General features: G+C 35.3%; 1 protein-coding gene across 2 annotated transcripts in view; it reads left to right on the forward strand.

Moving 5' to 3' along the window:
- DACH1 (dachshund family transcription factor 1) overlaps positions 1-9,633 on the forward strand; it is a 400,485-nt gene extending 390,852 nt beyond the window's left edge. For both annotated transcript variants that reach the window (XM_037023557.2, XM_073212530.1), the window contains one exon: positions 6,915-9,633. In XM_037023557.2, the coding sequence (XP_036879452.2) occupies positions 6,915-6,952 (38 nt within the window). In that variant the 3' untranslated portion in view covers positions 6,953-9,633. The remainder of the gene's footprint in view (positions 1-6,914) is intronic.
- Positions 9,634-24,146: the final 14,513 nt, after the last annotated feature.

Raw genomic sequence — 24,146 nt, forward strand, 5'->3', positions numbered from 1 at the left:
CTTGTGCTTTGTCTGAGAACAAATCCGTTTGCATGGAAAGAACAGGGTTTCTCTTTCATTGTTTTAAAATGTAGTTACCTTTCAACCTGTGTATTATACCTTCAGGTGATCTTTTGCTCTCAGAACATGTTTTAAACTAGACTCCATTCTCTCATGCAATTTCTTCTTTGATCAGAACTGAAAAATATATAAAAGCAGTTCTTGATTATATTTTGTCTTTGGTATCAGATAAAATAGAGAGCTTTACTTCATCTTAACCCTGTAATAAAACATGATATCTACTCCTGATTCCAGGTGAGCTGGGCCACATCGGTTCATTAGGCAGTCTGTTACCTCCTGCTCATGTTGGTACAGTTAACTCGTGTATAGATAGAATACCCTTGTTGTGCTCTTGGACAGACAGTCCATACCCACTCTCTAGAACAGTACCAGGTGCTTATGGAGAAAGCGTTCTAAAGGGGGTCTAGTCAGGGGTCTAGTCCTCTCTCATTTTGACCCAACTCTGTAGGTCTCAGATCCCACAGCTATAACCCTAAATTCCATACAATTCAATATCTGTTGCAACTTTTTCGGTTTTTACTTTTTATTTACAGTTGGACACAACCTTGACTATAGCTTCTGGAAATCACTTATACTCTTATTATCTGTATTTCAAGAGAAAAAATGATATTTATTCAGTATCCTCTCATAAAAGGTCCTGGGCAGAACATCAGTCTCTCTTAAAATATTTCTCATGTTAAATGCAGACTTTGTGTCTCTACTTCTTTGCTTTAGCAGTGGCAGAATGTTCTCACTCTAAATATAAAATTATAAAAAAAAGCAAGAAACAATATTTTCTTTAATTAGCTTCTTCCTTTGGGGGTTTTAGAAGAGGGGTTATGACTTGACAAAGATCCTTCCCATCTGTTCCTGTTTGTTTGCTTTTATTTGACTTCCTTTAGTTGTCTTATCAAATATCACATGGATCATTAACATTTGTTTTCATCACTTGTTTTTGTTTCCCTTACTTCACATGATTAAGACATTATGTTGGGAGAGACTGAGGGCTACTATATTTCATATTAACCTAATATTCTTTAAGTAAGTATTAAACTTTCTAGGTATGTGATCTTATACATTTGTCCTCTATTATGTTAGTGTTTTTCTCAGTTCTGGAAGAGTGAAATATGTACACATAGAACAGTTTTGTGAAAGCAGAAAACCTCATTCAAGCACATCTCTGAAATAAGTTTTGAAAAAAATAGATGCCATTTTTAATAAAGACTGCTTCCTAATTACAGGAAATGCAATTTATTAAGCTCTTTGTGCAAAAGACATGTAAGGGATTATTGTGGATATTTGCAAGGGAGTTTCTATTCAAAACTGGAATATATACTTATTTGCATATTGTATGATACCTTTCACCAGCATACTCCCTTGGTAATGATTTCATGTAGTTTTCACATAGTGAAAGAATTTGATTTCTGTTGTCTCCCAACTAAGCAATTTTAAATTGTTCCAATTAGTATGCCACCTTCTAATATAAAATCTTGTTACATAATGTGATTGTATTTAACAAGTTTCATTACTTTTTAAAATAAATGATCAAGCTGCTTAATACTCTAGTTTATATATGGAATAAGAGCTAAATTCTATGTCTGTCTACATGTCTTAGACTTTGCCAACAGCTACATATAATAATACCTGCAAACATAGTGAACTGAGATAGTCCACATTTCTCCCTCCTTAGCCACAGCAAATAAATAACATGTACAATGTGTATACTTAATGGTCTGATTTGATGGTTTCAACTTAATATAAATCTTGAGGTCAATTTTTAGAAGGAATTAAATTTTTTCCCCAATTCTTTAATCCATAGACCCAAATCTGCATAACATAAACAGCATATAAAAATTTACACCTACAAAAAACTATCGCGTGATATAGTTTCTTATACACCAAATTACAGCTGTAAGCATCAAATCACAGAGAACTTTGGAACTATTAGGAATTTGTAATTTAAATAGTTTCATTCGATCCCTACTCCCAAATGCTTTTAATTAGAACAGACGTTTTAATTAAGTACTCCCTTGCACAAAGTATAGCTTGATGATTTTTCTGTTATATCAACCTCCCATACAAAAGCAAATAATGATTGTATTAAAGGAGGATAATTTCTCTGAAACCCAACCATAAGAATGTTAGTTCAGTCTGTTCAGTTAAAGTTCTGCCTACTAAAAGGAAGCCCCTGTCCTCGGAAGGACAGTGAGGAAAAGATCCACAAAGATCTATAAGACCGATGGTTCTGAGGTGTCAAGAGTCAATTCTTTACCTCTGCAAGTCAGAGACATTTTACTGATAGTCCAATTGCTTACTTGAGGAAAGAGACCAGTGGAATGGACACAAAATTTGGGTTCACACAAATATCAAATTACTGCACTTCCGTTTGCTGGATCCATGAAAATGTGCAAGATAATTAGTTTTTTTTGAGCCTTTTAATAACCTATTTGTACAAGGCATTAAGAATACCTAATGAATTGTTGGGAAGTTTAGACTTAAAATTCATGAAGCTCCTTGGACAAAATAAGTACTCAGAATATATTAGCTATCCTAATAATAACATTATGGCCTTTATTGGTAACTACTTGATCCTAAAGAAAAGTTCTCATGCTTTTGAGATATCAAAGAGCAATTGTTTGGTAAACCTAGGTCAGCATCTGAGACAAAGAAGAAAAGTATTGTTCTGTGGCCAACACATACAGAAGTAAATAAAGACAATACAAGAAATGGTGGGTAAGTGTGAGATTATCTAGTTACAAAGTAAGTGTCATGCACAAGGATGGCCCTTAAAAAAAGTACATAGCCCCTGAAAAAAAGTAGATAAACAACAATCCATCTCTGAATAATGAAGTCTTAGCCATGGAAATACTCCAGGGATTCCCGTGTTCTACATTCAATATCTTATTTTTGCAGAGCTTTTCTCTATGGCCCTATGGCTTTCCTTGCTGTTTGAAGAGTCAAGGAGGGAGAGTATTGGAACCACGATTATATAACATAAAAACATGGCAGTTTAAATTATGAGCCCACATAGCCTTCCTAGAACCCTTGCCATTCAACTTTCCCTCATGTGTTTGTTATTAGAAGTCTGAGATGGACCTAGGGTCCCATCATTCAGAGGCCTGTATCATTAGCTTGCTGGGTACATCCATATGCAGCTATTTGCTGTGGGCTGCAGGACCAATATGACTTCTCTGAAGTAATATAAAATAAGTTAAAGCTTTTTTTTTTCTTACAGACATTGTATTATTCATAAGTATGTTGCAAAAAGATGTCAAAATTATAAAGTAGAATTACTTTGAGAGCTAGCCTCTGTAGACCAAGGGAGACGGAGTCATTCTTCTAGTTATGGCTAATGTCTTTCTATTTCCAGTTAATTCTAAGGCAGATAATCGTTGAGGGCTAAGTATTATTTAATCATGACAATCCCTTAACTGTAGCAGGTGGAATCTAGTTTATAGCTGTCATCTTTAAAGCTTGATGCATTTGTCCATCTGTTAGGCATATTAGTCAAAAATTTAAGGAGACATATTCATTAAAAGTGAAATTATAGTAGATCTGATACTGAGCATGTAAATATAGTGTATATAATTTTTATAAATGTATTTTATATATGATCTATGGTAAAGATGCTTACAGAATAATTATTACTGTTATATTTTTAAATGAGTATACTTTTATTTTAAAATTTAGTTTCAGATAGACTTTAAAATTTCTATCATGCTAAGGATGATCATTTTTATCACATAAGCATTTTAATTTATTTCTCCCAAAGTTAACATTTGAGACTGCATTAAAACTTTTCAGGCAAGCCTCATGCTAAGGCACTCTCATTCTAATACCGTTGGGAAGAGAGAGACGGCTGCTGGCTTCCTGTGTGAAACTTCAAAGTGAGACAAGGGCTATCGAGATAATTCTTAGGGTGCCTAATAGGACAACTCTATAAAGAAACATTCAATAGACGGGAGCAGAAAGTAAGCAGGGAAAGAGGAGGTCCTTACCTTTTAGGCTTCTAGAAGGAAGACAGAGATGAGGACTCCAGTGCAGTACACACCTTGACATGTCCTGGAATACAAAGGAGGGCCAGGGTCACAGAGTAATGGGCGAGTGGTAATAGGTAAGACTAAAGAGGAAAATCAGTACCAAATTATGTAACACTTTGCAGACCTTGGGGAAGGATTTGGCTATTGAACCGTTTAAAACGACTATTCATACTTAATGGATTATTTCTATATATCCACTCTTTGCTACTAGACTCTTTGTATGTAATATGCTGCAGACATCACAGAAGATGAGAAAACGTTTTCCAAGACTCTAGTTTTTCTTCCTTAATGTGATTATAAAAATCCACAATGAGCACTGAGACGTTGATTTTGATGAAATTATTACTTTTTTACGGATATTGTGAAGAACCTCACTTAATGGAATTTGAATTTGGGAGAAGTTGAAAAATGTCTCTCTTTCCCCTGTCTAATCCTTGAAAACAGTATCTTTTTTAAAAATATGAATGGGGGAGGGGGAGGGGGGAAATGATATTTTCGAAGTAATTGAATACATGGTAGAGATAATGAGACAAATTGAAAGGAGAAATAGGGATAAATTAATTAAAGGCTAAGAATTAGAAACTTTGGTAAAAATGTTAACTCTCTGCTTTTTCAGTTACCTTCATATTCTCTATTACTAGTTTCTTAAAAAATCATTTTGCTTTATGTAGTAAAGATCGTTAGAATTCAAGTTACTTAGAAGAGGTCCAATTTTAGCCACATGGTATAAGTAAATGAAAGACTGAAATTTTAGTATATTTTTATAATATTAAGTTTATTGGGTTTATTTACAAAGTGAATAATTGAAACTCCTGCCTAGCTGAAACTATAAATAATTATATACTAGGATATTTCTACAGTGTAAGAAAATTATAGTTTTGTCCCACAGGTGGGTGTAATCAAGCCAAGGAAATAGAAGAAATCAAACCATACTCTGCAAAAACAATAAATATTTCACAATTTGTTATTATGGTGCTGTCATATCCTTGCTTAAAGAGAAATTTTCATTGCAATTATATGGCTTTGTTATTGATATTTGATTAATGCTTGATTTAGAAACTTCCTGTCTTTACTGAGAATTGCAATAGCTACTGCTGAGCTATTGTAATATTTATTTTAATGAGAGACTATTGTTAGGGGACATGGAGATAAAATATTTTTAGACTTTATATCTAGGGTGATTATTCAGCAGTTTTGTTTGCTTTTAAGTTATCATTCAAAAATAGAGTTCAGTTGGATTAGTAATATATTTTTATTGGTGGACCTTAGGTTATTTCTTATATTCAAAGGTATGTACTACTTATGGGAAGCAGATTTTCTTTGTAATTTTAGATGTTTTATTTTATTAGGATTAATTCTGATAAATGATTGTTGAACCTGGAAAGCAATGGATATTGAGATTTTAAGTAAATGGTATCATTATATTTAAAGCTGAACTGGAATAATTTTGCAGAGGCAGTTAATGCTTGACACACTTTATTAGAAATGAGCCAGTATGAGACTCATCTCACGGACATTCCTGCCCATGTTGTTGAGGGCAAGTGGTGGATTCTGGATGTTAACAATATGAATTAAATATATATATATATATTCAATATCTACCTTGTGTAAAAAAACACAAAACCTATCTCTAATTAATTTATTCAACACATATTTATTGTACATATCCTAGGTGCTTGGGTTATATAATGAGCAAAACAGAGTTCCCTAACATCTTAAAGGTAATATTTCAATCATGCAAAGTAAGATAATATAAAACATGTGATAGGAATATAAAACTTGGACAAGTCAAGATTTCCGTGAAGTAAAAATGGTTTAGTGTTGGTTTTAAGTGCCTTACTAATTATGATATCTACTACAGATTATGTAAAACTGTTAATGTTGAAAGTGAGATCTGAGAATATTTAGACTATCTTTTCTATTTCCTGAGCTTACTGTAGGTTATTTTTGTTACCTTATATTTTAATTTTTGAACTACTGTTTTGTAAATATTTACATGAAGATATAACATTTTTTTTAATGTTTGGAAAACTTCCCTTTTCTGATTTTTTTTGCAAGTGTTAAAACTCAGAATTTTGATATTTTATACTAATAGACCCAGAGTTTAGACCACACCACAGAGGGGACAGTTGAGGCTCTTACATTTGAGAAATAGGCTTATGTAATACTTTGTTTATCTGTTTTTTTAATTTTCCATTTCTCATTTCTGCTTCATTCAAATAAGATGAATTTTTCTTTTTCACTTAACTTTGTGTTGAGTAATGTATTTTCATTTTAACATTTAATTATTTGGTTAATCTCACTTCAAGGAGGAAAGGCTATAGTTCATTGACAGTGATGAAATCACCAAGGTGGCTTTAATATAAATAGCAACAAAAGTGCACAATAGTTACATTACATGGTATATTTAACAAAACTGCTAAGGAAAAAGATGGGGGCTTGGTCTTTCGTGATGGAGGTACACCTGAGTGCATTCAGGGAAAATTTGGTTCTGCAGGCTTGGAGGAAGTAATTGTCATTCAACAGAAATCAACTAGCTTTGCTTATCAGTAAAACACACACACGTAACTCTTATCTATTTCCTGAGTGCTCTGGAACTGATATCAAAATAGCAAATATATATTTATGAGAACTAAAAATGCCATATTCTTTCAACCACATAAACTCAATGTAATTATAAAATTAACTTTGAGAATATGTGACATATGTTACTTCCTACACAAGTGAAGATAGAATAAAAAAAACACAAATTTTACATTAGGCTATATAGTTTTTATATTCACATGTGTCCTCCAAATATCATGTAATTAATAATTTTGTATTATTCATTTTTAGATGGAAGACTTTATTTGAAAACTACTGTCATGTACTGAATCTTTCCTGCTGAAGAAATCCATGATACAGTAAAGAACTTTGCGGTCAGACATCTGTCACTGGAAAGTTCAGAAAAAATTAAGTCCTTTTAAGGGAACTTCCTCAATTTTGTGTATCAATGGTCTTTAAAAGTTTAAGTATTCTACAAAAAAAAAGTTTCCTCCGTTGATTGATTTCCACCCGTGGTTCATACCAGAGACCTGAGAATGTTTATAATGTACAAGTATCAAACTTCTTACAGTTAATAACTGCAACCTTGCTGCTGGGCACTTGTATACAGAGCTAAAGGCAGGTCTGAATAAGACCTAGCTTTGTATTTTTTAAATGGATGAAGCATTGTCCTCTTCTGAAGATTCTGTGTCTGAGCACTTCAAGAGGCTGTCATAGCAGTGGCCATCCAGACTTACAGAATTATGTCCTCAAGAAACCAGCCAGAACACTTGGAAATGAACTTGTAGGGGACATGGAGGATCCCTAAAAGAAGTCAACAAAACAAAGCGTAATATTCTGTTACATTCAATTTTAAACTCCCTAATTGTGGGTTTTCTCTTGAAGATTCTTTTTCATGTACTTTCCAAAAGACCAACCAATGGATGTTGACAACAACTCAGTGAAATAACATTTTGCATATCTGAAAAGAAGCATTGAATAAGCCAAAAGGTGTCACTGAAGGTTGTTTTTCTTAAACACACAAATAAATAAATGTAACATGCTTTCATTCCAAACTGGTAGTGGTATATAGAATTTAAAATAATAATGATGCTTCTTATTCAAACTGTTGGTCACATGTACAGTATATACACATAAAACATACAAGGAAGGTATTATGTATGCAGTAGTATAATAGAGTTTAGGAAAATGAAAATTTTAGAAAATATGTTTTGTCATCCTGTTAGTCAGAAAGGACACCTTTCTGGTTTTAACGCATGCAGGCATGTAAATATTTGTCTGGAGTCACAGTATTAATGAATGAGATCTTAAGCATCTGGTGACATTAGAACTCTGTGTCAGCCACTTTTATTTGTATATTGAACCCTAGTTAGTGCCCCAAACTGCACTATTGAGAATGGATTGTGGCTGAACAGGAAATCAAAGCACCAGAAATATTTTTATATGTTAATGTCATATTATGTTAATGTTGCTGAAGAAACAAAAATTAACAACCCTTGATGTATCAGTCCAATACCATGTAGCTCTGAGTGATAACGTTAAAATGTGTTGTGCTTCCCCCCCCCACCCTCCACCGGTCAGAGGGAAGGGTGCCTACCTGTTATTTTCACTGTCTTTTGAAAGTTACAGTATGTGTTTCACTTTTGTGCAGATAACTGGAAACAAAGGTGCAAACAGTGCTTATTTAACACTGAAGTTACCTTCTCTTTGTTTTTACATATCTGAAGTTACAGCTTTGAAGACTGATATGAATCAGTACAGTCACTGTACATTTTGATTTTGCTGTCATCTTAAAATTTTATGATCAAAATGTTATTTATTACCGTAAATAGCAAAATCTTAAATATCCAAGAAAACCAGCTTAAACATGTACAAAGAGTATTCTGATTGGGTATTATGTGGGTAAGAAAATAAATTAACATTATAGATACTCTGGCACTAAGCTATAATTTTTAGGTCTTCCTTGCAATACTGAAACATATTTCTTTTGTGTAGCTCGGTATTAACCAGCCAAGTCCATTTTTTAATACAATAAAAAGGTTATATATACAGTTCCTATTTTAGCTTGCTTAAAAGGGAGCAATATTTTTATTTAAAATATTGTTAGTAAATGCTTTGTAGAGACTTGGTTTTCTAAGCATAGTTCTTCCATAACCATCTTTGGTTGTTTTGAGCACAAGAGATTCTATTCCTTGTTGTAATTATTTCTTGTTTTACCCTGTATGTAGTCTTTAAAGGATTACAACACTTAAAATTGGAGGAACTTATAACAAGCTTTTGAATCATACATTTTTTAAAAGATTTTTTAAAAAGCCTACAATTTACATAAGTAGTAGAATCAGCCATTGCTCTGCTCCTTGCATAGAGTCACCTGTTAAGTAGATTTAATAATTTTAAAATACATTCTTTCAAGATCTTTGAGAATGCTTTAGTGTTTGGTTCAGTATAAAAGGAAATTTTAGCAAGGATTAAATAAAAAGCTATCAGCTGTATGTTAAGAGAGAATCTTACTAACATGTTGTAAATATTATAATTCATGAAATGTTATTTTAAGTCTGTAACTTAAGTTTTTCTTCCCTTTTTTTAGGTTGGTTTGAAATTGGTTTTTTTGGTATAAACAAGTAAAACTGCCCATTTTATGGTTTCCATGCTTTTATAATCCATAAAGTATTAATGTCTAGTTGTTCTTTATTGTAACCACATTTGCGCTCTATGCAAGCCCTTGGAACAGAACATACTCATCTTCATGTAGGACCTATGAAAATTGTCTATTTTTATCTATATATTTAAAGTTTTCTAAAAATGATAAAAGGTTATTATGAATTTTGTTGTACAAAATCTGTACAAAAATCTGTTTTTACATCATGATGCAAGAATTGGAAATTTTTCTATGGTAGCCTAGTTCTTTGAGCCTGGTTTCAATGTGAGAACCACGTTTACTGTTATTGTATTTAATTTTCTTTTTCTTTTCAACAATCTCCTAATAAAACTGTCTGAAATCTCCCTGTGACTTTATTTACAGTTCGTCTTTATTAAATTTTGTGAAATGTGTAGCATTGAAGGAATATTTACTTTCTAATGGGAGGCATCTAAAAACAACATAAGTCAGCTCTTTGCAATGCAAGGGGAACAGTGCTCAATGATTTTATTTAACATGCAACTGCTTCTATCTCTAATATGAATTACTGTGGTGAAAAACATCATAAAAGCACACTCTGTAGTTATTGTTTAACAAGCAGATTTTCCATATTTTGTTTCTTGCTAGCTAAGCAAACTGCCCACATATACATGATTTATTTATGTACATTTCTCAGTTTATGAAGCTGTTATTTGTACCCTTTTCCTTTATATTCTTATATTCCCATGATTCTTATTTCACAAAGCTTTGTGCTGAATAATGTAAAGAAGACATGTTGATGGAACAAAATATATTATTCCCATACCTATAAGAGTGTAGATTTGTAAAACTCTTAGTGTTTTACTTTTGATCTTGGTCATTGAAAAAAAATGCCTTTAGAAACTCTGAAATTCCAATATCCTTTAATAATATATAAACATTTTAACCAATCCAAAATGAGTGTTTGAAGAAATACTGGGTTACTATCTCTGTGAATATTCTAAACATTCCTGAGAGAATGGAAAATTGATTTTTTTTCTGTCTAAACAAATTATTTCAATGAATTAACAAATTATGATTTTTCCCTAATAAAAACATAAACTGTTTATGTGACCATTACAAACACATCTTTGTCTTCTGTCATAATATGCCTATGTCGGTACGACTTGTACTAGAACATCATATAGTCTCTGGATGTTAGTGGAATTTGGTGATGATTTAAGGTTTTTTCCCCATGTATTTTCACTGCGACTAGCAAATTTACAATATGAACAAAAGCTATTTATTACTAAAGGAGAGTAAATTATAAACAAAGGTTATATAGATTGCATTTTTACAATATGGGAAGTAGAGATGTTAATAGAATTAAAAAGTTATTGTAAATGGTATTGTAAAAATATCACTTTTCCTCATATGTAGGCTTGGTGCTAACATTTTTCTTTAATATGTACAACTGATATATAAAAGCTGAACTGATTCTCATTTATTCATTTAAACAGATTCATTAATAAAGCCTCTATTCTGCACAAAGCACTGTGCTAGATGTTGTAATGACTGACATTAGAAACAGCCATTGAGCCTGAGAAGCTTACAATTTTGTTGGAATAGAAAATCTTACTCTCAGCAAGAAAGGACTCACTGAGTATCTTCTACTCTAGTAGATGAAGAGCTCATAGTAAGAGGATAAGGACTTAGACTTCTTCTCACCAACTGATAACAATTTAGTGATCCATTATGTATATTCACCTTCTGGAAAAATAACACAAGATGATTTGAGAGTCAGAAAATTGGGCAGGGATTGAGAAAAGGGAGGGCTACATTTTCCCATAGGTGAAACACCATGCTAGTTGTTCTTTCCATGTTGCTATCATGTCTAGCAATCACATCATTCTTCTTCCAAACTTTGGAGATTTTCCAAACACAAACTTTGTTTTAAGATAAGTAGCCTGATTAAGCACAAAAATTTTATCATCAATAAAAAATAAATTACTTATATGTTCAGACTGTTGAGTATAGATGTACAATATTCAGTTCTTATGTCTAGGGCAAGTATTGGCCTAAAATTGTGCAAATTCAGAGCATAATTCCTAAATGCCAAAATGAGTGTGTTAGCGAGTGACCTTTGCAGTGGCAGTAACATGTACACTTACAGGTAAATGATCTGGAGATTTTGAGTTAAACTCCTGGATCAGTTAGGAGTGCTGTGGTTGGACAAATTCCTGCATGGTTAAAGAGCAAAAGGAGTTGGTTATAGAGATGGAGGGTTACACATGGAACCTGAAGCCCGAATTGCAGCCAGCCCCCAGGACCCAGGGCCCCTTCCATCTTCACCTTTCTGCTCCTCTCGGTGGCTGCTTCTTTCTCCTCTCGAATCAGACATATTTGCTTTTCTGGTTCTTCTTGACTCCTCTTATTATTCAGGAACATATGACCCAGACCACAGTAGTCAAAAAATCATTTTCTCTTGTGACCTAAGTCAGATTCCTTGAGAATTCTGATTGCCTAAAGTCAGAGCACACTCCAGTAAGGTAACTTGGCAGGACATTAGATGCATCTGGGGAATTCTAGGAACCACTGTGTCCAATTATATTTGAATTTCTGGGAGTGGGAGCTAGGATATTAGGATGTTTAAGTTCCTCACATGATTCTAATGAACAGATAAGGTTGAGGACCACAGTCTGGAAGGCTGGCAAGTATCACATAGAAAATGACTAGTGGGCCTTCTGCTGTGGGACAGGGGGGTAGTCAGGAATGGATGGATGGGAGTATGAGCTGTGCAGACAGTAATAAAGTCAAATATTCATTATTTAAAATCATTAACATTTCATGAAACTGAAATAATGTCTTTTTAGAAGTTATTTTAGCATTATGAACTGAATTCTGAGTTGAATATGAATTTGCAGCCTCCCTCATCGGGGACAGTAGAAGTCACATGCAATTCAATGCTGTAGTAAAGTTAGCTTCCAGAAAAACAGTAAATACTTTTTGGTAATCCATCAGAGCTTTCAGCTACTTAGCTAGTCACTTCTAACCCTCTTTCAAGTACTTTGGTTGCCCTTTTGACAATGTTCATCATGTGCTGAATTTCATCTACTACATTAGGCAACAGATAAAGATAATTTGGTTGATACAGCTCCAGTACTATGCCTATTTTCTATCTGTTGTGTGTGCTCATGTCTCATAATGTATTTCAAACTAATATTTTTAAAAACAAGTAAGGACTGAAGTGATAACTATTAAGTTATTACATTTATTTTTTAAACCCCACTGTTGGCTTCTACCCCAAATGTGGGGGATGAGAGAAGTTGTTGATACCAGTCAGCCCTGTTCTTACTAACCCATCTTGTTAAATTTATAAGCAAAAGGGGCTCCCACTGAGTTGAACCTTGCAGTTGAATCCATCTTGTCATCATATGCCTGGGTTCACTTATGTTGAATGGCTTTGGTTCCTTCCATGAATAGATTTGGATGCCTTTAGTATATGTTTTATATGCACTCTTTCTTTTCCCACAGATAGATAGCTACTGAGAGACAGCATTGTTACATATCAGGGCCTAAATGAAAATGAGCAGATTCTTGGGAGTGAAGTTTCCTGAAACACAGAAGAAAACTGGACAAGAATAGAGAATCTGATCAAAGAACTAACAGGCAAATAACAACACAACGTATTTTTAGGGGAGTAGCATAAGGGACAGTGGCGAAAAATTCTTAATTGACTAACATTGATGATGATTCAGTATCTAGACTTGACAAGTACTGAGTGCCATCTGTGGGTTTGGGGGACTCGGCAACATCCCTGGGGAATCTTTCACCTGCAGTTGCCTTCATGCAGCCAAATGCACCTCTAATTTGGCCAGTCCCTTAGGAGTCCTATGTTTGTCTGCTGAGTGCTCAGAGGTAGGCCCAGCTGTCTTCTGCTCATTCTTGCATCTGTACCACGTGTATCCACAGTAAACACTTAGGTATTCTTTATCCCAGCAAACACTGGACAATCTCTTTCCATATCTTAGAGGAGTAAGCCCACACATTCCTACCATGTGAAATTCAAGCCTGAGATAGATACAGGTCCTCTATCTCCAATAACCTCTAGTGGACAACTATCAGGTTCTCTGAGCAGTCCCACTGAGGTCTCTTTTTTGGATTTTAGATTAGGGACAGACACCTGTGGGTGACTGGAGGGACTTGGACCTGAAACAACTCACATCCCTCACCAACACCTATCTTCTTACCTCGATTACTTAACCAGTATATTAAATCTCCTTTATAATCTAGAAGTGGATAGACAGCTAAAGTCACAAAATTAGTTTTAACATTGCTGTTTGCAAGTTCGGCATAATGATGTTACATCTTACCTTGGAATGTGGTATATCACTTATTCATTTATATATTTAAAAAACACTTATTTTTTTTAGATAACTATAGACTAAATGCAGTTAGAGAAATAACAGAGATATCCCATGTACCCTTCACCTGTTTTCCCCAAGGATAACATTTTTGCGTAAATATAGGACAGTAACAAAACCAGGAAATGGACTCAGATTTCAACAGATTTGTATCCACTCGTTCGTGTGTGTATGTATGTGTTTAGTTCTATACAATTTTATCACAAGTATAAATGCATGTGAGTACCGGCACAGTCAAGATACAGAATAGTTCCATCACAAGGATCCCTCATGTTTTTTTATAGCTACAATCACAATCTCTCCCCCTACCTGTCTGTATAAGTCAGGGTTCTCTAGAGAAACATAACCGATGGGACAAATACACACATACAACTGTGGGTACTAGTAGGCTCTGTGGAGTATGTAGATTGTGCCGATGCTCCCCACCCTATTCATGAGGTCACCTCTGTGGTCCTTAGGGAGTGAAGAAGATTCCCACTGATACTTGGTAAATATATGGGTCTCATCATGGATTGCAGTCGCTATTCAGCCCCAAAATGACACCACCTGGATGGTAACAGAAATAGCAGCAGCCGGTGGGCTGAACTCAGTGGTTTAGCTAGTCACCAGAACTCACGAGCCCTGAATGTTAACTTTTGCACTGACCGTTGGGCTGTTGTAAATGGATTGATCCAATGGCTTGGACAATGGGAATCGGAAGGTGGACGATCATGAATAAGTCCTTGTGGGGTCAGGATGTCTGGTCAGACATTTGGGTTATCCTATAAGAATCTGAGGCATCCATCCTCTGTATTTTCCACATTCCTGCTCATAAGGTTCTGACATCCGCTGGTAATCAGGAAGCTGATTCCCTAGCCCGGGTATGAGCCCTGGCAACTGACACTGAGGTAGATACAATAACCTGGATTCACAGAAAAGTGGCCATGGGAGCGCATGACTGGGATGGTATTGCCAAGGATGCCAGATTGCCACTGAAGTACAGTGACTCAGTTAATGCTATGACAGCATGTCCTGTGTGTTCTGAACAATGCCTGAGGCAACTGCAGAAGGAACTCGGCCATCCACTGGAGTTCCCAACTGGGAAGGGATTGGCTAATTGATTATATTGGCTTCCTCCCTCATGGTGCATGTCCTAAATATGTCTTGGTTTCTGTGGATGTCACATCTGGCCTAGCTTAAGCTTTCCCAGGCTGCTGCCATTAGGGGATTAGAGAAATTGAGTACCACATACAGATACCCTCGAATACACAGTGACTATGCTCACACTTTAAGGGTTCTGATGTTCAAGACTGGGAGGCCAAAGAACATGACATCAAATGGAATTCCAACTCCCCCGTAACCTGCTAACAGCAGGGTCCTAGAAAGGAAGAATGGAGTACAAAAGCAACAGATTAAACTGTCTTGGCCTGGTGGACTAAGGTACTGTTGCAGTCTTTAATACACTTGATTGATCAAGCGGTAGGGCCTGTTGCTCCAAATGTCAGACCCCCACCAGGGGGGATCTGACCCCTCAGCCTAGGGAGTTTAGTGAATCAGTGGATCAGATCATGGAGCTCTTGGAGGAAAAAAACATTACTTATTTTAGGAATCCTTATCTAAATCTGTGCTTTCTCTTGCATGTATCTAAATTGGAGTGGCATCTGCCTCCAATGCAGCCAGATAACCACCAGATGAGCCACCTCTCAGCTAATAAGACCCCTTGCTGATTGCTCAGGGCGTGTGTGGAGCACTTAAGGTTGTAAGAACCAGTCAGGAGGGCTGGGAGGTTGGAGGAGGTTATCGAGAGGATGCCACCTCCAGTTGATCTGGGCAAACAGAGGCCCTCATCCCTCCCCTGACCTTGGAATGTACTTTCTGCCGCCCACCGTTTCCACACTATGAGCCGTTTTTAAGGAAGCCTTGAGAGAGCCACGTGTTGCTGAGGCCATTTGCAGGGTGCATGTGAACTGTGAACCAGTTACAGCCTCTGTAAACTTTTAAGAATGGCTGCGTGCAGGAAGATCTACTCATTTTTCTGTCTCTGGAAGACAAGCCTCACTGTAAGTTCCTTGCGTGTTAAACCGGCCTTTTTCTTTGGTCTCTCCTTGTCCTCCAGGTTTGGGGGCCAGTTTCAGATCCCACCCAGGAAGCTCCTGAGGTTTCAAACCCCCATTTCCTACATGGGAATCTTAAAATATCTTCATTACCCTCTTCTTAGGAAAAAAAAAATGGTATTTTTTTGCTTTCTGTATAATTCTAGATTCCCAGTAATTTTTTCTTGCAATTCGTATGTTATTCTGGCTTCTGCCATCCTTGTGTTATGGAAAGGTAGTTTAAATATTGTTCTAGAGGCAATTTCTGTTTTCTCTCTGGATGCTTTTAATAACTTTTATTTACCTTTGGTGCTTTGCAGCTTGAATATAAGGCTGAACTTATTTTTATTATGTTTGGGGATGTCTTGCCAATGGGTTTCAGTCCCAGGCAAGTTCGCTATGGATTCAGTGTGACCAAAGAAATTGGCAGCAAAATGTTCCTGGGGTGAAAGGGTTATACCCAACTTTATTTCCAGGTGGCAGGTCAGTCACTAGAATCCCATCCACTCAGAGCGAATCTGCATGCAGCAAGCTGGTTTCTGCCTCTGGGTCCTTCGGTCCACATAGCTGTCCTCTGGGCCTCTCTGCCTGCACAGCTGTCCCACACAGCCATCCTCTCGGCCTCTGTCCTCAGCTCTGCCACCACTCCAGCCTCTGCTCTGCTCTCCTGCAGACTTGCAGCCCTGCAACTGTGTCACATGCCCAGAGCACTGGGCAGAGATCTTTATATAGAGTCAACAGCCATGTATTGCCCACAGGTGTGCAGTGAGCTAGTCAACCATGGCCAGGTGAGATTCCTGGCCACAGGAACTCTCATTTTATCCACAGGGGACTAGTATGCTTCCTGAATAGTTCAGGAGGTGTTTTTGTTTTAGAAAATTCAAGGCCATTGTCTCTTTAAATGATACCTGGTTCTATTTTTATACATTTTGGCAACTTTCTGAAATCCAAATTTAGTCCTAAGTTAGACTTTTCTACTTTAACTTATAGGTTCTTTAGCCTTCATTCATATATGGCATTTGTTTAACCCTGCTGCATTCCATGTAATTTCTTCAGATCTATCTTTCAAGCTACTTAGTATGTTCAGTTGTATATAGTTGTTTAACACTTGCAAAGAATTGTTAATGTAGTTTCATTTTTAGAAATTCTTTTTGGTTCTCTTGAAATATTCTTAGTCATTCTTGATTCTTTCTATGCGTTTGGTTCTCTTTTATTTCTTGATGTATTATGAGAAATATACATCATTTTTTTTCTATTTCTAATCACCCATCTTACTGAGGTATGCTTTTATATTCATAATGTTTCTGATTCTTACTAAAGCCTTGTTTCTTAATTTTTTTTTAAATCTTGATTTGAACTCATATTTTTTGGAACTTTGCTGGAATTCTTTAAAATCTGGTTTGAGCATGTTATACTCCATGGAGGAATTTTATTTCCTTCTTCTAGGTGCCTTAGGACATTTTTTAGCTAAAAATTAAAATTTAAGTTAACTTTAAATTCTTAGCTTGTAGTCTTAGTTCACAGAGTGTAAACTTGAGTAATCATTTCCAAAACATTTCCATATCCACGAGAGTGAGGCTCTTAAAAGAGGCTCTTCTTCTATACCCAGAATCACAGCTGATGTGATTTCTTTCTAATATCTGCCTCTGAGATGTCGATTTTTTTCTACTTCAACTTTTTAACTGAGTATAGCCCTTTTAGGTCCTAACTTCATGGACATTCTCCAGTCTGCCCTTATTTCCTGCCCCTCCATGTTCATGACCACTGAAACTAAAGCTGTCGCCATGAATTTACAGACAGTTAAAATATAAACAAGGGCTTCTGCTCTTGTCTGTGTTCCTGGAGGTCTTCTCTTTTATTCTGGCCTCAGAATGACATCTCCATGTTTTTAAATATATAATCCAGCATTTTTTGGTTTCATTTTTGTAACAGTGATGTTTCAGGGTGTTGGACTATTAATGTACCCGATATTGTCCATCTCTTTCTTTTCTAAGAAGTTAGACACAGATAACTTACACACTGTTTATTATCTTGGCTTCAAATATGAGAAAACCAAGGAAACTAGGCTGTTTTTGTAACATGAACTGCAGAGTAAATTGGGTAATTTGTGAAATGTGCTTGATGCTAATGCCACAACTGACATAACAACTAAAATATGGGTGCATGTGTTCATACACACATATATGAATTACACAGATCCACCAGGTAAGTAAATTACTCAGATACCATGTGACTTCTTTACTCAGGTACTGTCTTTGGACCAGCAGCATTGACATCACCTGAGGAGCTCGTTAGGCGTCCCTGCACTCTCAGGCCCCACCCTGTCTCTGCCAACTCAAAGTCGGTCTTTTAACAAGATCCGCAGGTGATTCATAATGCAATTAGAATTTGGAAGCATTACTGAAACCAATTTTAGACAATAAAGTGAGTTAAGATTTGAGACAATTATCCAAGGGAAAAAATGTTTTAAATTATGATTTTCATAAAGTGATTATTTTGGGGGGGGTAAGGTAGGGGAGGTCAGGATGTTGAGTTATCTGGAGAAACACCTCAGTTGTCAGCTGAGAGCACTGCTATGATGACTGCTGGAGGGCGATCAGAGCACTGCTATGATGACTGCTGGAGGGTGATCATTCAAGTCTCTTAAGTCCCTGGAGAATGGGGAGAAGTGTAGTACTGCTCAACATTTAACAGTTTCATCAATCTGTGTATTTATTATACATTATAAATGTATAATGAATATGAAGTTATTCATTATACATTACAAATGATTAATAAATAAGTTATTTATTATACAAACAACAATTGGAATTTAAAAATTAAAAAGAGAATCCCAAATCTCACTGTGTGGCTTTGCAATTTCAATGCCCTACTAGTATGTGAATATTCACACAGCTGTGTTTGTACAGTTTCATTCATTCTAAGCTACAGCATGTGCTTGGATAAAGTTGTGGAAGTTAGATGGAAAAGATGTGGTATCTGAATACTTTGTAATCATTCTTTTTTGTATAGTGCTTTGTTGAGCTATACAAATTGTAACCATGGTTATTAATAACAATTCCAGCTATCAAACTTCCTAATCATGATTTGTAATAGCTGCAACACTTCCCATTGAGTTGATGCACAAAGATTATTTAATCATCCTCCCATTAGATGGATAGTCAGATGGTTTCCATGTTTTGCTGTTATAAATAGTTTAGTAATAAACATCTTTGTACATTAGTTTAATCCATTAAATTCATTTCTGTGGCATAAATTACCAATAATGGACTTGGATTCAAAGATATGTAAAACTATAGAGTTGGTTGTTTTTTTTAGACATATTTGTTTTAGGGCAGTTATAGGTTTAACATGTATTACTTTAAAGTCTTTTTTTTAAGATTTAGTAAATGAAAAAATGTGGTAGTGAAATCAGTGTGGATGCTAATTGATCTTTGTTTTGTTTCTTCTGCTTACTTTGGGTTTTTGCCCATCTTTTTCTAGTTTCTTAAAGTGAAAACTGAGGTCATTGATTTGAGATTATAAATTTACCCTAGGTATTGTTTCAGCAGCATGTGCTGTATTTTAATTTTTGTCTAGTTCAAAATTCCTTCTAAATTCCCTTTTGACTTCTTCTTGACCCATGGGTTATATATGGTTGTGTAATTTAGTTTCCAAATATTTTGAGACTTTTTCCAGAGATCTTTCTATTACTGATTTCTAATTTAATTGTAGTGTTGTCAGAGAATATACTTTGTAAGATTAAATGGTTTTAAATTTAAGATACTTATTTTATCACTTAGAATATGGTCTGTGTTGCAAATGTTCTATGTGCACTTGAAAAGAATGTGTGTATTCCTCTGGCTGAGTGGAATGTTCTATGAATGTCAATTAGGTAGAGCTGATTGATGTTGTTGAAATCTTTCATATCCTTGCTGATTTTTGGTCTAATTTTCTTCAGTATTGAAGGAGGGGTACTTTGCTATCTCACTATTGTGGATTTTTTTATTCCTCCTTTCAGTACTCATGTATTTTGAAGCTCTGTTCTGTGCATAAACATTTAGGAATGCTCAATTTTCTGTATAAATGAATATTCTTATCATTATGACATGCTTTATTTCTCCCTTTCAAAATTATTTTCTCTGAAATCTACTTATCTGTTCTTTATATAGAAAGACCTCCATTCTTTTGATTAATGTTACTGTGGTATATGTTTTTCCATCCTATTACTTTTGACCTAAATGTTTCTGTATTTAAAGTGAGTTTCTAGTAAGCAACTTAGACTTGGGCTTTGCTTGTTTTTAAGTCTCACATGATCATTCTATGCCTCTAAATTAAATTATTCAAATTATTTATGTTTAGTGCAATTATTGATATGTTTAGGTTTAAATATAACTTGCTAGTTTTCTGTTTATCCATTTGTCATTTGTTAATTTTTATACCTTTTTTTTGTTCACTAAGTATGTTAGGATTTTATCTTTTCTTGATATATTAAGTTATAATTCCTTGTTTTATCATTTCATGGTTGCTTTAGGGCTAATGCTCCACATCTTAGCCTATTAAAGTTAACTTAAAGTCATGTTATATCATCTTACATAAAATTTAAGAATGCTACATGAGAGTTTTCATGTCTTATTTATTGGTCTTTGTGTTATTGTTGCCATATATCTTATTACTATTAGGTTATAAATCATAGTGGTATATTGTTATTTTTGTTAAAGAGTTAACTATGTTTTAAAGTAATTTAAATAATAGAAAATTGTCTTTATTTACTCTCATGATTACCATTTCTTGTTGTCTTCATTCCTTTGGAAAATTGATTTTTTATCTGGCATCATTTTTTGTGTGTATGCCTAAAGGTCTTCCATTAGCATTTGTTTAGTGTCAGTCTCCTGGTGATGAATTATTTCAACTTTTGTCTCTCAAAAGCCTTTATTGCTTTCATTTTTGAAGGAAATTTACATAAATACAAAATTCTATATTGACAGGTTTTTAAAAATTACTTTGATTTTGTTGCTTCTTTGTCTTCTTTACATTGCTCCTGACAAGAAATCTGTAACATTATCTTTACTCCTCTATGTCTTTTTCCTCTGATGATTTAAAGATTTTCTCTTTATTACATTGTGCAATTTGATTATGATGCATCTGTTCATATTTCTTATACTTGAGGTTTGTTGAGATTCTTGGGTTTATTGAGATTTGTAGAGATTCTGTTGCTTTACAGTTTCCATCAGGTTTGAAAATTTGGAGCTATTGTTTCTTGTAATGATTTTCTTTTTCATCCTTTCTACTTTTTGGAAGCACTCCAATTGTACATATATTAGACTGTTTGAAGTCGTCTCACTGCTATTGTTTTTCCTTCTGCAATTTCTAATCTCTTAATCCAAGCTAGTAATATTTTATCTCAGTCGTGTGTAATTTTCTAGAATATTCATTTGGTCTTTTAAAAATACATATTTCATTTCTTAATACATCCATTATTTCTAAGTATATGGACTGAAATTATAATAACTGTCCTAATACCCTTGTCTTCTGATTCTAAACAGTTCTGGGTGATTTTTAATTGATTTTTTTCTCCTCCTCATATCTCAAGTTTTCTACTTTGAATGCCTGATAATTTATTGTTATATACCAATCATTTAAAATTGTACCTTATTAGATTCTGGTCATTTTAAGTTCTTATACAGATTCTTAAGTTTTTTCCAGGGTGCTATGTTAGGAGTCCTTAAGACTAAGCCAAGATTTGATGATTCTCTAGGAAAACACATGGACTCAGCATAGATTCATATTCAAGATTATGATTTACTGTGGAGAAAGGATAAAAAGCAAAATCAGCAAAGGAGAAGGGCTCATAGGGCAAAGAAAACAAGGCCCACACTACCAAGGGTCCTAGCAGAGTGGAATCACAGAGGACACATGTAAAATCTCCAGAAATGTGTTGTGATAGTGTTTGTGGAGTGTTGCCAACCAGGGGAGCACCCCTACTCTGTCAAACACCCAAATCCTAGAGTTCCAGAAGGAAAGAAGATGTCAAGTATAAACCATTGCTTGTCCAGTCACCTTAGGCATGAATCACTCTGATCAGTTAATGGTGGGAATCCTCCTGAAACCTAAGTTCCCAGATACCAGCCAATGTCAATCTTGTACACAGGCTTTTTACAGGCTAACAGCCAGGACTGCTATGTTCAGTCTCTTCTGTACAGATGCTTTTAAGTTACTTGGAAACAGTTTGAGTCTTTCAGATCTTGATTTAGTAAGTTTCACTAGGTAGGGCTGGAGTAGTGTTTGCTCCAGGGTTAAGTATTTCCCACTACTGAAACAAGACCTTTTCAGTACTTTATCCAATAGCACATGAATTATAGGGTTTAGAGTCTGGTGGTTGGGAAAAGGCCCTATTCCCAGACTGGTGAGCTGCAGGTACTGTTCCCTCTGATTCTTGTGGGTGTTTCTTTGCCAGCCTTACATTGTTTCCTCACAAATAGGTTTGAGCAGCACTCTGCTGAAAACTCAAAAGCAACCCTAAGTATCTCAACTCCTCTCTTTGTGCAGCTCTTGCACTGCCAGCACTCTGCTCTGTGCTGTCAGGTCGCCTTGCTCTCCCCACACTCTGAGCTCTGCCTCCCAAATCAGCATGTCCTGCAGGCTGGGCCATTTCCCCCCACCTTCGGCTGCAGTTGCTCTCCGTAGAGTCTGCCTTAGCAGTCCTAAGGGTCCCCTGGTTTCTTTTCTGTCTCTCGGAGATCATAGTCTTTTCTTGCCAGATGTCCTGTGTCTTGAAAACTCTGTTTCATAGATGTAGCTTGTTATTTAGTCCTTTCGGACTGAAGGGTAAATCTGGTCCCTATTATTCCATCTTGGCCAGAGAACTAAGACTTTCAGGAAAGATACATTTAAATAGTTACATGTTGAGGTATAGTGTCAGGAAAGATAGACTTAAATAGTCACATTTTGAGGTCTGTTACCAGATTAGCCTCCAGTTACTCCATCTCTTCATCTCTTTCCTCTTTATCAGATTTTCTTTCTTCTTCTTCCCTTGATGGGTCCCATGCTTGATCATCTGGGCATTTTGCAGCAGTGTGTTTTATTTTGCTCTCTTACATATCTTTCACATTCACCCTGATTACTTGGTACTGCAGATTCCAGAACCTTCAGTTATCCTGAATTGTTCTGCCCGAAATATACAATTATTTTCACTAAGACTTAAACTGCCCAATGTGGCTAGACTACTTACCTCTCTGTCTTATCTTTGTCTTGTTATCTCCTTTTAATCAATTATGTTGTCTCCTTTTAATCATAATTAATTCAGTTATAAATCAGTTCAGGTGCCAACTTGTCAGGAAGCATTTCTTAGTGATCCTTCCTATGTATCTGACTCAACAAAGGCCACACTCCTTTCTGGATTTCTCACAAGACACTGGACCCTATGGTTATATCTAAAATCATTTATACTTCTTTTCAAAAAAATTATTCGACTTCTTTTCTTTAATGTGGGCCCTTCAAGACAACAGATTCTGTCTTTTATTATGTCATAGATCCCAACTCTGTGAATGATTTCTAACAGATTAATAAATGTTTGTTAAATCACTATGAAATTGAATTACCCCTACAAACATTTGCTGTCATCAAATGTAACACTTTATTTTAGAGATAAAAATGGTTGTGATATCCAGTGAAACTGACAAGGCATTTGAGTAAAGTATTCACAGAAAGATGCTTTCGGGGTATAGGAACATGGGGCCGAACCCCTTAGGATGGCTCAGTGGGAATACAGTCAGGGATAAGCACAGAGCTGGCAGGTATAGCAGACATGAAGCAAGAACAGGTAAAAAAAAAGTAGCTGGCACACAATACTCGCAAAAATAAAAAGGTACAATTCAAGTATTGGCTTATTTGCCTTCTAAATTCTTAACTTAAGTGCACTTTATATCCCCCTAAAAAGACTACAGAAGAAATAGGAACAGCTGAGTCATGAATTTTAGAATGAATATAAATAAGAATTACACTAATATTAGTAGCTAAAATTTATTGCATACTTATGCATATGTTAAGCACTCTCCTAAGAATTTGATGCATATTACCTCATTTAAGCCTCACAGTGAATTCTGAGGCAAGTGCTTTTGCATCCACAGTCTCAAGATGAGGAGGAAAAGCTCGAAATGATTAACAACTTTCCCAGTGCTCAGGCACCTAGTCAATGTTGAAGCCAGGATTAGGATTTGGGTAGTCAGTGGTCTTAACCATTGGTTTATAACAGTGACTACTGTCACTGACTCTGGATGGAAATTTCAGATCATACTTTTTAGGCAAAAAAAGAGAAAATATTTTTCAAATGCATGGTTATTTTGGCCTCTTTTGTTTGATTCAGCACCTTGATTGTATAATCAAATTCATTTTTTTTTCTTCTCAGCAAGTTTTTTTTCCTCCTTTTTCAAAATCCAAGCTATGCATAATT

Source organism: Manis javanica, chromosome 9 (assembly GCF_040802235.1).
Source record: "Manis javanica isolate MJ-LG chromosome 9, MJ_LKY, whole genome shotgun sequence".
Taxonomy (NCBI): Eukaryota; Metazoa; Chordata; class Mammalia; order Pholidota; family Manidae; genus Manis; species Manis javanica.